The following is a 14,322-nucleotide window of genomic DNA, read 5'->3' on the forward strand; positions in this document are numbered from 1 at the left end:
TAAATGGATGTAATGCTTATGTAATTATGTAACGGCTTCACAGGAATCAGTCCCTTCATCTCCATCTCAAGCATTATGGGGTTAACTGTGATGACTGGCTGCTGAGGTTGATGTGTGGCGGAGTGGAGATCCGCACCATCTATGCTGGGCACAAGCAGGCCAAAGCTTGCGTGATCTCTCGGCTCAGCTCAGAGAGAGCAGGCACCCGTTTCAATGTCCGAGGCACAAATGACGACGGCCAGGTGGCCAACTTTGTGGAGACTGAGCAGGTATGCCAACAATGAGTCACTTGCAAGTCACCTTTTGAACTTTAACCCTCAGGTGGTCTTTAGTCATTTTAAACAGAAAAAAAAAAATTACTTTCTTTTTTTTATTTCACTGGAATGGTACGAAACATCGTACTTTAAATTGACTTTTGTGGCACTTGCTATATGAACACAGAAAATGCAGATATGATAAGAGAAGGCTACTGTAAATGGTCTTAAAAATAATCACACAGAAAATAAATGAGAAAAAAATTTGCTTTATTTCTCCAACTACAGGGTACCAATCTGCCATTAATCCTTATGCTCTGTTTTCAACCTAAAAACTGCATTAATTGAAAATAATATTTTTATTTTATTTATTATTTTACACAGAAACAAATGGTACATAATTAAGAGGTGAATATTGTCTAGAACCATGAAATCCCCTCAAAATAGAAAATATTAAAGAATAAATATTATTAAAATAAAATATTGTACATTCATTCCAATTAGTCCTCTAAGTGAGAAATACCATAGGGTTAAATGTCAAGGCTAAGATTTAGCTTTTATTTGTTTTCCCTACAGGTTATTTTCCTTGATGACAAAGTATCCTCCTTCATTCAGATCCGAGGGTCAATACCTCTGTTCTGGGAGCAGCCAGGAATTCAGGTACAATAAAGCTTTGAATCAATATGATGTATGCATGTATTCAAATAACACCAAGGAAAAATATTTGCATTGCGCTCCACTGAATTGAGCTTGCTGGAGTTCCATGCTCCTGCTGACTCATCATAATGAACTTATTTTTTGTTTTTCCACTTCATCACACATGGCCAGTGCTGACCCCCTTTATTCATATTATCAGAAACACTCGTTTCAAGGGATTTTGTTGCACCTGAATCAAAGTCGAGAGCCAAAAGGACAGCATGGGAACCGACAGTTGGTATATCAAAGGTTTAGTTTTGTTTGGTGGATGATCTGTTCTTCAGAGTTTGTGCAATGTCAGTCGGTGAAAGCTGCATCTAAACCGACCGTGACTCATTTTGGAAAGGATCCAGGTTTTGATAAATCTATTGGCTTCTTGTGAAATCAAGTTAAGATGCCAGCAAGCAGGTCTGGAAATGCCTGTGTCTTTCCTCTGACATTGCATAGACATTATCATTGTTGCTTTTAGTGGGAAGCTGGTGAGGTGACCCTTCTTGAGCTGTTTTTCAAAGCTTTCCACCAAACCTGAATGAAAGGTCTTGTGTGTCACTTCAGGCCATAGTGGTATTGGTTAAACGGGATTCCATTGTCTTCAGTGCAAAGCTAGGTGCAAAATAAAGGAAGTAGAATCTCCACAGGATACTTTTTCTTTGCTCCCAGAAAGCTCAGGGTAATATGAGCCAGTCTCTGCTGCCATTCCGAATGTATGAAATATTAATGGCAGGGACCTGCAGAGGCAATAAACAGAATTGAGTGGGACTCTGACAGACTGACTGATTCTAAATAAAGCATAAATATCAGGCCCCTTGTTGCATGTAGAGGCACAACAGGGACCATCTTATACATACTGATAAAAAATAACAAATGAACATATTTAAATATATTACAAATGTAAAAACATTGCATTAAAATATTTAATGATGAATGATTTTATTTAATTTTTTTCAGTGTTGTTGTAGTTGTTCCCCAAAAGCTAAAACTATTAATCATTTTTCATTAATTGGAATAAAGCTGAAATAAAATAAAATGTAAATATTGGATGCAAAAACTTAAACTTATGCAACTTAAACCAAAAATTAGAAATTCTGCCCTGGCAACTAACTTAAATAAAATAAGTTGAAGTACTAAAAAGAAATGAGAACTAAACCAAAATAATTAAATTAAATTAAAAATTAAAGCTAAAATAAAAATATTTTTAAAAAGTGTAAAAATGGAAAAATCATGTAAGACATAACAAAATTACAAAAAAAGTCATTTAAATAGAAATGAATAATATGAAAGTATTTAATTACCGATTATTGATATTTGTGTATATAATATTATTTGTATGTCTGTTTTAGTATAAGTGTGTAATTTAGTATATAGTATAAATATTAGTATACACATTTATTTAGTATATTGTGTAATTTAGTGCAATTTAGTATATAGTATAAATATAAGTATACACACTTATTTAGTATAATAAGCGTGTAATTTTGTATATAGTGTAAATAATAGTATAGAAATAATACAATGTTTAATGTAGGACGGGCACATTTAACATGTTTAATTGGTTGTTTTAGCTTTAAGTTAACTTATTGGATTTTTGTTAAACTTTTTTTTAAATAGTTCTTCACATTGGCAGACCATCTGCAGTGCAGTCGCAGGCCCCTTGTTGAAGACCCTTGGTGTAAAATGTTGAAATAAACTGGGTTAAAATAAATTAAACAAAAGGCACAGAGATCAAATGTTGACTGTATAAAGGCGATTTTAGAGTCACCCTAGTTAGAAGACACAACAACAACAACAATCCTGTGGCTAGAACGCTAACCAATTGTGTTCAAAGGTGTAACTGTTTCAGTGACCAAGTTATATGAGACTACAGGAAATGAGAAGCTAGTCATAGCCTAGAGATGGGAAAGTCCTCTGTATAGCTTACCTATTATGGTTGTAGGTGTGAACGCAATATGTTATACTGAAGGTTGCGAAAGCATGTAGTCAGATGTCACACAAATAGAAAACCATTATTAGAAAGGAGCTTCCTGCAGCTATTAAAATCTGCAGCTAACCAACATTAGCAGTTGAAATTTCTGTCTAGAGCACGACTGTCTAATCAGGATTCATGTGTTTCCTGGTATGATCGGTATCTCTGATAGATCTTTAGGCTTCAGTGAGCTTGTGAAATCATTACAGATGGTTCTGCTGTTTTATTCTGTGCGAATGTTTTTTGTATCTTCAAACGCAGCTCAACTCAGCAGGCGGGCCAGGCCTGTGTGGTCTTTCTCTTGCTGTCTCTCTCATCTTCTTTTCCTTCTGCCACCTTAATTTCCTCTTGCACCAAAAATGAAATAACTAACGATTCTTCCTTTTTTGCTTTTTTTTCCTCTTTTCACAAAGGTTGGATCTCATCGTGTTAAGCTGTCCCGTGGTTTTGAAGCAAACGCACCAGCTTTTGAGAGGTAATTAAGATTCTGCTGGTCTCTGATGATGCTTGCTCTAGTATCCAGCTGTTCTGGCTCAGACACAAGTGTTAGTGTGTGATGAAAGCGATCCAGCAGACATTAGCGCAGTGTACGGACCCTGCTTCAAACAGACCTGTTATTTAACGCAGTCTGGATGGGCAAGCTTAGTCATGTCTAAGGATGCATTTTCAGCAAGTTGGTGGGTAATTAAGGTCTACCAGAGCCTGATCAGATGGAATTGTAGGCAGCAATTACACACAGAACAGCTGGATGAAGTGCAGCAGGGGGTCTTGAGAGATCGTTTAAAAGTTTAACTTTTTTAACTTGGGTGACTTATAAACGCAGACTTCTCATGATCAGCACTGATGGCATGAGATGCTGAAAAAGCAGCGCAAGATGTCCAGCCCCTTAGTCCTGCTGATATAAACACAAGTCTGAACTCATTGTCTGTAAATAATCATTTGACCATAAAAATGCATCTGAAAATAATGGACCCACTTTACAACTACAATGTACAGTAATCAAATTTGAATTAATCATAATCATTAATCGTACAATGCATGTTATTGCATTGTAGATATTTGGTAAAACTTTATTTGGAGTGTTACCACGTTACATGTACTTACTATTATAATAACAATGCATTTATAAAATAAAAATAGTAAGTACATGTAGTTAATTAATATTACTCTGTACTTAAATATATAATTACACTGTAACAAGGACACCTTAAAATAAAGTGTAACCAAAAAAAATAGCTGCTTGTAATTTAATCTGTAATATCTATACATAGAGATAACTACAAACCCTTTAACCTACTCCTAAACCTGACTATACCTTTAAAGCCTGTCCCTTTCCTTAACCGTATCCAACCTTTATAACAGCAATTTTATTTTTTTATTTTTTTGGAATACCATAGTTGCAAAATATATATTTAAAATGCATTGCAAATAATTGCTGGTAACTAAAATGGATTTATTATTAATCAAAATAAAACTGAAATAAAATAATGTGAATATTAGATGAAACATTTAAATGTTCAAAACTTACAACAGAAAATGATAATTGTTTCACTGGGAACTAGCTGAAAAAAAGTAGGTTGAACTGCTAAAAAATGACTAAAACTAAAAACATAAATTTTGTTATAATTCTTCTGATATAAAACATGTTATTGATCGCAAATAAGAATGTGACACTAAAATTTAATAAAAAATAATAATAATTTAAATTTAAATGTATTTACCTAATATTTAGGTATTTTCAAAAAAAAAAAAAAAAAGTTAAGCCTGTTATTTATATTATTTAAAATCTTACATTCAGTCAAATGAAAACACTGGAAGAGGTCAGTCTTTGTGAGCCTGTTTTAAAGCATTTGTTACATTTGGGTGGGTTAAAAATCACTTAAGACATACTCCCTCAGTGCTCATCAATAATATATCTTTATTTATTTATTTATTTTCAGTGCAAGATTAAGTTGATTAAAACAATAAAATCTGCATTAAGAAAGCCTTATCATAAATATGTGGGAGGGTTTGTTCCTTTCCGGCCTTGGCTCCTCACACTGAGCATGATGGACATTCTTTCTTCATCATGAGTCACTGCTCTGTTCCCTGGAATGCTGAGTCAGGTCGTGGTGAGAGGAAGTAGATGCAGACAACACAGTTGTTAGGCTTTCACCCCCCCCCCCCCCCACCCACATCCTTAATTGTCTATTGAGCACTTGTTTCCTTGGCTCATTTTTAAATCATCTTTGGATCAAAAATTTTCATTTATTCTTTTTCAATAAGGTTTGAATGTGTATGAACCCTGTGTGATGTTTCCTGTCCAGACACTTTAGTGCTCTGAGGAGGCTGTATGGCAAACAGGTGATCATCAACCTGCTGGGTATGAAGGAGGGTGAACACATGCTCAGCAAAGCATTCCAGGTGATTGTTATTCAGGAAATATTACTGTTGATCAGGTTACAATGCATAGTTTAAGATGTCTTTCAGTCCTCAGGTATGACAAAACCATAGAGCAGTTGTTTCGCTTTCTTTACTGTGTAAAGACTGTCTTTATCTTCGCCCACAGAGTCACCTGAAAGCTTCAGAGCATGCAAACGCTGTGAGAATGTTGAACTTTGACTATCATCAGATGGTTAAAGGTGGGAAGACTGACAAGCTCAACAGTGTCCTGAAACCTCAGATCAACAAGTTTCTGGAGGAATGTGGTTTCTTCTACTACTCAGGAGAGGCGGGCATTCAGAGGTGAGATTATATAGCATCCCAGCACAACTTGTGGAGGAATATCATAGAACAGTAAAGCATTTTCTTCATTAGGTTGTTTATTTAATTCATTGTGTGTATACTTAAAAAACACATGGATCTGTTTTTCTCATAGCCACTGGGTATTTTAAAGCAGGAATAAATTTTTTGGGGAGGTGGATGCATGTTTGTTTGTCAGTTATTTTATTTTATTTATTTTTTATTTTTTTTCAAAATTTCTTTCTTTTCAAAATTTAATAAAACATTGACACAAAATGACCAAAACTAGCTCATAAAATTGTCCAACACAATTTTGTTTACTGCAGATGTCAAAGTGGGACCATTCGTTCCAATTGTCTCGACTGCTTGGACCGAACAAACAGCGTCCAGGCCTTCATTGCGCTTGAGGTGTGTTTGTGATACAATTCTGTTTTCTTAGTACAGTTTGAAGTTTTTTTTTTTATTTTTACTATTTGTTTGTCTTTCATTCATTATGGAATATGTCTGTGGTGTTCAGATGCTTCCAAAACAATTGGAAGACATGGGTCTGACCGAGAAACCTCAGCTGGTGGCGCGTTTTCAGGAGGTTTTCCGCACCATGTGGTCCACCAATGGAGACTCGATCAGCAAGATCTACGCAGGGACTGGTGCTCTGGATGGCAAGGCTAAGGTACATGTCGTCTTGTAAAACACACAAACAGTACAGCACAAAAGGCAGCAGAGAGCAGAAAAACAAGTGTTTCTGAGCCATTTTCACCCTTTAAGTTTACGATTGTCTTAATATGTCTTAATCTGCTGTTTTTCTCTGCTATCCTATGGCTGTTCCTCTTCCTGTGTGGTAAGTTGACGGTAGCTAGTTGTGTCAATTTGAGTTGTGATGCTGTATTTATTTTATTCTGCTCTGTTTTGTGTTGGATCTTTTGTGTTAGAGAAAGATTACTGTAACTGGCAGTGCTGTCAACTTTAATTAGGCCTCTTTTTATAGACTGTTATAAAAGCCTGTAAACCTCTTTCAACTAGGCCTCAAACCCCTGGCTTCATCTAGCTAGCAGCAAAGAAATAAAAGTATTCCTTTGATGTCCCTTTGAAAACGTGTTAATGAATGTGTTTTTTTTGTTTGTTTGTTTGTTTGTTTTTTCTTTTGTGTTTGGTTTTGTTTTGTTTGGTTTGTTTTGTTTTTTGTTTTGAGAATGATTTTTTGTATAGAGCGTTTTAATTCGTTTTGAAAGTTTTGTTTCGTTCTGAGTTTTTTTGATGTTTCAGACCTTGACTTTTTTATATTAACTATTTTGTTTGGATTTTGTTTTTTTCTTTCTTTAGGGTGGAAAGCTAAAAGATGGAGCTCGCTCGGTCACCAGAACCATTCAGAACAACTTCTTTGACACCTCTAAACAGGAAGCCATTGATATCCTGAGACTGGGCAGCACCCTGAACAGTGACCTGGCAGATAAGGCACGAGCCCTTCTCACAACCAGCAGCCTGTATGGTACGATTTACAACACCACAATCCAGAGTCAGAAATTAACCAGGGGTGTGGGGAAAAATGCTCGCAAAAATAACAAAAGTACACCAAATATTTAAAACGAGGGGATAAAAAAAAATGCCCATGTTGTGAACATAAGTACCATTGTTGTTACAGTTATGGACAGTTATTAAAAATATGTTCTGTGAAGTATATTTATTGTTTTATAATATATTGTGCATTATGTTCTTTTGTATTTTATGATGATTTGTTTTTATAGTTAACAGCCATAATTGTTTATATTGAAAACTCTTTTAATGATGAAGTTAAAGTATTTCACACAAACAGATTCATAGTGTGTTTTCATGTGTTAGAAAAACTTTAACAAATATATTCAGATTTAGATGCATTATAAAAAATTGAAAAATATTATTAATATAATTAATTATAATATAAATCTATTAAAAATATGAATATTAATCTATTCATAATATGAATATCTTGTAAATGCATTGCCTACTAAAGAATAGATTTAAAATACCTTTCAAATGCTTATTGAATTTACCGATTATATTGACTTTACTGAGTTATAGGTGGTTTCAAACATCTCCACCTTTGGTATTTTGTGTTTGTGGTCACAGTTTATGGGATTAGTCTGCTGCAGTGGACTGATTTCATCATGTGGATCTGGATCTGAATGCATTTCCTCATGCTAGTGTGCTAATCTGTGGCTCCCGGCTGCTTTGGGTGTGAGATTAGTGTTGAACCAGAGGACTAATTCTGTTATCTGTCTAACGGCCTCTCTTTCTTCCCCTCTCCCTTTGTTCTATCTTTTTCTCCTTAATGCTTACAATGTTAGTCTCTGAGCCCATTTTACAGTCAGGTACAGTATACGCAGACCAACCATAAATCCATAACTGTTTATGGTTCCCTGTTTCAAAAACTCACTGTTTATTTTGGCGCCTCTGACATTGTACAGTGTGTTTTTTTTCTTTTTATCATCTGTGTTGTCTTGTTTTAAATACGTTGTATCTTATTGTCTTTCAAGGAAAGAATTCCATCTGTTTGGTGTGTGTCAGTGGTTTAGTCAATGTCATATGCTCTGCATTTTCTTTTTGTGCACTTTCATATTCATATTTCATATTCTCATTGATTATTTTATGTAGGTTTTTGATAAGAATATCTCACCCTTTCTGTTTTAGCCTCTCCCAGAGTGCTTCTGGGCATGTGTCAGAACCACTTCAAGTACACACGTCCCAAAAAGATCAGAGTGTGTGTGGGTACTTGGAACGTGAATGGGGGCAAGCAGTTCCGCAGTATTGCGTTTCGTAACCACACACTCAATGACTGGCTCCTGGATGCCCCCAAGAAGGCTGGCCACCCTGAATTTCAGGGTATGTGTTGATGCAAAGTCAATGCAAATGATACTTTACAAAGAAATGAGGTTGCTATTGTCAGCGACAAAAAAAAAAAAAAAAAAAAAACTAGTGCAAATACTTTAGTGGCTTTTGTGGGTTTTGTCATGCAGATGGAAAATCCAACCCAGTGGACATCTTTGCTATTGGCTTTGAGGAAATGGTGGAGCTGAATGCTGGAAATATCGTCAGTGCAAGGTAAGAACTTGACGTTAGACATTTCAAAGTTCACTGGTTGTAGTTATATAGTAAGCAGAAGCAAGATTTCCTTTGGTCCAGTGGTTGTGATGTGCTGCGCAATACACTTTTCATTCAATCAGTATTTGTGGTTAAATATATTTGTCATGCTCTCATTCCTATGAGAACTATTAAACTTCTCTTTGTTCTCCGGTAGCACCACTAATCAGAAGCTGTGGGCTGCAGAACTGCAGAAGAACATCTCACGAGATCACAAATATGTGCTGCTGGCCTCAGAGCAGCTGGTGGGTGTCTGTCTGTTCGTCTTCATACGCCCACAGCATGCGCCATTTATCAGGTATTCTCAACTGATTATTGATAAATCAGTGTGATTTCATATATTTAAAAGGATTAGAATTTATTATGAGATCTCATATTGTGTGTCGTTTTCCTGACATAGGGATGTTGCTGTAGACACAGTAAAGACTGGAATGGGTGGAGCCACTGGTAATAAAGGGGGTGTGGCTATACGCATGCTCTTCCACACCACCAGCATCTGCTTTGTGTGCTCACACTTTGCTGCCGGGTTGACAGTCAAAGAGAGGAACGACGACTACAATGAAATTGCACGCAAACTGTCCTTCCCCATGGTAATTCATTTATGATGTAAAAAATATCTGTTAGTTCTGTTCCGTTTATGAACACATTCTTCTTCTTTTTATAATAATAATTCTTATATATTACTGCTTATAAATTATTAATATTTAAATACCTTGAATGTTAAACATGTTATATATTATTTATATTTATTTTTTATATAATATAAATCATAAAAACAAATATAATACATGTTTAAGTAATTATTATTTTTGTTCTTAACTACATTATAATAGGTATTAATATATATATTAATATTTATTATTTTTATATGACATAATAAAAACATATTAAAAGAAATTAATAAATAATATGGTTATTAATCTATTTATTTATTTATTTTTAGGGCCGGCTCCTGTACTCGCATGATTATGTCTTTGGACACCTCTAAACAGGGAAGCCATTGATATCCTGAGACTGGGCAGCACCTGAACAGTGAGCCTGGCAGATAAGGCACGAGCCCTTCTCACAACCAGCAAAGCCTGTATGAATTACGATTTACAACACCACAATCCAGAGTCAGAAATAAACCAGGGGTGTGGGGGAGGAAAAATGCTTCATAAAAAATAACAAAGTACACCAAATATTTTAAAGCAGGATGAAAAAAATGTCCGTGTTGTGAACATAAAGTATACATTGGTATTACAGTTATGGACAGTTATTAAAAATATGTTCTGTGAAGTATATTTATTGTTTCATAATATATTGTGCATTATGTTCTTTTGTATTTTATGATGATTTGTTTTTATAGTTAAACAGCCATAATTGTTTATATACTGAAAACTCTTTTCAATGATGAAGTTAAAGTATTTCACACAAACAGATTCATAGTGTGTTTTTCATGTGTTAGAAAAAAACTTTAAACAAATATATTCAGATTTAGATGCATTATAAAAATTGAAAAATATTATTAATATAATTAATTATAATATAAATCTATTAAAAATATGAATATAAAATCTATTCATAATATGAATATCTTGTAAAATGCATTGCCTACTAAAGAATATGCAATTTAAAAATACCTTTCAAAATGCTTGTATTGAATTTACGATTATATTGACTTTACTGAGTTATATGGTTTCAAACATCTCCACCTTTGGTATTTTGTGTTTGTGGTCACGGCTTATGGGGGGATGGGATGCTGCAGTGGACTGATTTCATCATGTGGATCTGGATCTGAATGCATTTCCTCATGCTAGTGTGCTAATCTGTGGCTCCCGGCTGCTTTGGGTGTGAGATTAGTGGTGTTGAACAGAGGATCTAATTCTGTTATCTGTCCTACTTGGCTGACTTTTTGCCCTCTATCTTTCTTCCCCCCTCCCTTTGTTCTATCTTTTTTCTCCTTAATGCTTACAATGTTAGTCTCTAGGCCCATTTTACAGTCAGATTTTTCCAGTATCATGCAGACCAACCATAAAATCCATAACTGTTTATGGTTCCCTGTTTCAAAAACTCACTGTTTATTTTTGAAAGCCTCTGGTAATTGTGGCTGTGTGTATTTTCTTTTCTCATCATGTGTTGTCTTGTTTTTAATATCGTTGTATCTTATTGTCTTTCATGGAAAGAATTCCATCTGTTTGGTGTGTAGTCTCAGTGGTTTAGTCAACAAGTCATATGCTCTGCATTTTTTTTGTGCACTGTCATATTCATATTTCATATTCTCATTGAGTTATTTTATGTAGGTTTTGATAGAATATCTCACCCCAGCATCTGTTTTTAGCCCTCTCCAGAGTGCTTCTGGGCATAATGTCAGGAACCGCTTCAGTACACACGTCCCAAAAAAGATCAGAGAGTGTGTGTGGTGCTGGGAACGTGAATGGGGCCGAAGCAGTTCCGCGAGGCATTAGTGTGCGTCTGCAACCACACACTCAATGACGTGGCTCCTGGATGCCCCCCTAGAGGCTGGCCACCCTGGAATTTCAGGGTATGTGTTGATACAGAAGTCAATGCAAATGATGCTTTTCTACAAAGAAATGAGTTCGCTAGCTGTCAGGCGACAAAAAAAAAAAAAAAAAAAAAAACTAGGTTACAAATGCTTTGGAGTGGCTTTTGTAGGTTTTCATGTGCAGATGGAAAATCCAGCCCAGTGGACATCTTTGCTAGTGGCTTTGAGGAAATGGTGGAGCTGAATGCTGGAAATATCTCGCGATCAGTGCAAGGTAAGGAGAACTTGGCGTTAGACATTTCCAAAGTTCACTGGTTGGCAGTTATGTAGTAAGCAGAAGCAAAGATTTGTACTGATTGTCAGTGGTTGTGATGTGCTGCATAATACGCTTTTCGTTCAAAATCAGTATTTTGTGGTTAAATATATTTGTCATGCTCTCATTCCCTGTGGGAGAACTATTAAACTTCTCTTTGTTCCTCGGTGGCTTCCACTAATCAGAAGCTGTGGGCTGCAGGGCTGCAGAAGAACATCTCCACGAGATCCACAGGTATGTGCTGCTGGCCTCAGAGGCAGCTGGTGGGTGTCTGTCTGTTTAAGTCTTCATACGCCCGCCAGCATGGCCATTTATCAGAGCTTCCTCCTGATTGGTGTGATAAATCAGTGTGATTTCATACTTATTTAAAGGGGATTAGAATTTATTAGCAGAGATCTTCATATTGTGTATTAAGTTTTTCCTGACATAGGGATGTTGCTGTAGAGCACAGTAAAGACTGGAATGGGGTGTGGAGCCACTGGTAATAAAGGGGGGGTATTGGCTATGCGCACATGCTCTTCCACCTCACTGGCTTATCTGCTTTATTGTGCGTCACACTTTGCTGCCTGACCGATCACCGGATCAAAGAGAGGAGCAGGCGACTACAATAAAAAGTAAAATTTGCCATGCATAAAACATTCCTTCCCCATGGTAATTCTGTTTATGATGTAAGAAATATCTATTCGGTTCTATTTCGGTTGTGAACCACATTCTTTGTTCTTTTAATAATAATAATTCTTATATATTACTGCTTATAAATTATTAATGTTCCAAAATACATTGAATATTAAAGCATATTTATGTTATTTATCTTGTTGTTTTATATAATCCAAATCAAAATAAAGCAATGTAAATACATGTTTAAAGTAATTATTATTTTTGTTCTTAACTTGCAGCCATAATAGACCATTAATATATAATATTAATTATTTATAGCGATTTTTATATGACATAATAAAGAACATATTACTTTTTAGGGTTAGGTAAATAAATATGTTATTAATCTATTTATTTATTTATTTTAGTTACGGCTCCTGTACTCGCATGATTATAGTTTTCTTGGATGGTGGAGAGCTTCAGCTACAGAATAAATATTCCTAATGAGAGAACAAAGGGAGCTGATCAGACTTAACAAAATTGGGATGCACTGAATTTGCTGGAGATCAACTGGTAGAGCAGAAGAATGCTGGACAAAATTTATATCAGGGGAAAAAAACAGCTATATCAGTCGTTTTATGTCAACGTCACTTATTTTTTTATTTCTCTATTTTGACATTCATATTTCAGGTTTTTTAAGGGGAGGCTTTATTGAGAGGGGAAGCTGGTTTGCCCCCCCCTTACAAATCCTGACCTGTTTTGGGAGGACTCTGACACCAGTGAAGTGCGGACACCAGAAAGTGGGCTGACGTGTCTTTCGTGGAAGAGAAGGAAGTGGAACTGATAAAACTGGTGAGAATTACAGTATGAATATATCTTCAACCACCAACCCACAGACTTGAAATGCAGCAACAAACTACGCTTTCCTTGAAGAATTTTTGACTAAGGTCTGCCTGTGTGTATTACAGTGGAAGAGTTGGGAGTTGAATGTAGTAGGAGCCCCAGTGAATGAGGAAGATCAGTATCCATGGAGCCCTGGAGAGCTCAAATATTACAGCAGAGCAGAGCTCAAAACCTCTGATCACAGGTGAGAGAGACTAATACCAGAACAACAACTTTCAAGTTTGCACCAGCGATGTGTTTAGTGGTATTGCAGAAGGCAGTCAATTCATTTTTTTTAATTGATGTATTTATTTTACTGCAAGTAATTGTTAAAATTTTGCATTTGTTTGTGTGGGCCACAGGTACTTTAAGTTTAGCAATCGCTGTTCTTGTACCCTTAACATTTATTTCTTGCAGGCCTGTTGTGGCCATCATAGATGTGGACATACTTGAGGTGGATCCAGAGGCCAGACACCAGGTGTATAAGGAAGTGATCGCCCTGCAGGGTCCACCAGATGGCACCATCCTCGTCTCTCTCTGCACGTCTGGTCCTGATGACTACTTTGATGATCCACTGATTGATGACCTGTTGGACAAGTTTGCTAATTTTGGCGAGGTTATTCTTATCAGGTACAGGTTATTTTGTATATATAATTTAATTCCAATTATATTTAATTGCTCTTTAAATTGTTATATAAAATTTCATTCGAAAGTGACAATGAAGAAATTGATCATTTTTCTAAATATTTCTATTTCAATTAAATGCTGTTCAAAGTTTCATTCATTAAAGAATCTGTTCCCAATGTAAATAATAAGAAGAAATGTTTCTTAAGCACAAAACAGCGTATCACAATGATTTTTTGGAGTAATGTTGCTGAAAATTCAGCTTTTAGCCATCACAGTAATAAATTTTAAAATATATTAAAATAGCAAATAGTAATTTTAAATTGTAATAATACTTCACAATATTACTGTATTTTTGATTAAATAAATGCCACCTTGGTGAACATAACATTCTTTGTAACACATATATATATATGTATATATATATCTCAATTCAATTCAATCTCAATTCAAGTTTATTTGTATGGCGCTTTTTTATGCATACAAATCATTACAAAGCAACTTTACAGAAAAATTAAGTTTCTACAATATTTAGTAGTAGCTTATCAGTGGTGACTGTCAGTTCATGTGCATAGCGGCAGAAAATGTCTTTTGTAACCACAATAAAGACGTAAACAAACAGATCATTAACACTATTAACAAGCAATTGTACAGAAATCAAAGCTTTATAGCA

The 14,322-nt window shown here is 35.4% G+C and overlaps 1 protein-coding gene across 1 annotated transcript in view; it reads left to right on the forward strand.

Annotated features, from left to right (window-relative positions):
- Window positions 1–14,322, forward strand: part of LOC109097991 (synaptojanin-1-like) — a 28,186-nt gene that overhangs the window by 2,411 nt on the left and 11,453 nt on the right. Inside the window, 13 exon segments of the mRNA XM_042732589.1 lie at window positions 44–269; window positions 831–914; window positions 3,327–3,388; window positions 5,220–5,316; window positions 5,462–5,637; window positions 5,961–6,042; window positions 6,152–6,304; window positions 6,964–7,120; window positions 7,956–7,979; window positions 8,299–8,490; window positions 8,625–8,709; window positions 8,906–9,046; window positions 9,149–9,338. Coding sequence (XP_042588523.1) covers window positions 44–269; window positions 831–914; window positions 3,327–3,388; window positions 5,220–5,316; window positions 5,462–5,637; window positions 5,961–6,042; window positions 6,152–6,304; window positions 6,964–7,120; window positions 7,956–7,979; window positions 8,299–8,490; window positions 8,625–8,709; window positions 8,906–9,046; window positions 9,149–9,338 — 1,669 coding nt within the window.

This window comes from Cyprinus carpio, chromosome B10 (assembly GCF_018340385.1).
Source record: "Cyprinus carpio isolate SPL01 chromosome B10, ASM1834038v1, whole genome shotgun sequence".
NCBI lineage: Eukaryota > Metazoa > Chordata > Actinopteri > Cypriniformes > Cyprinidae > Cyprinus > Cyprinus carpio.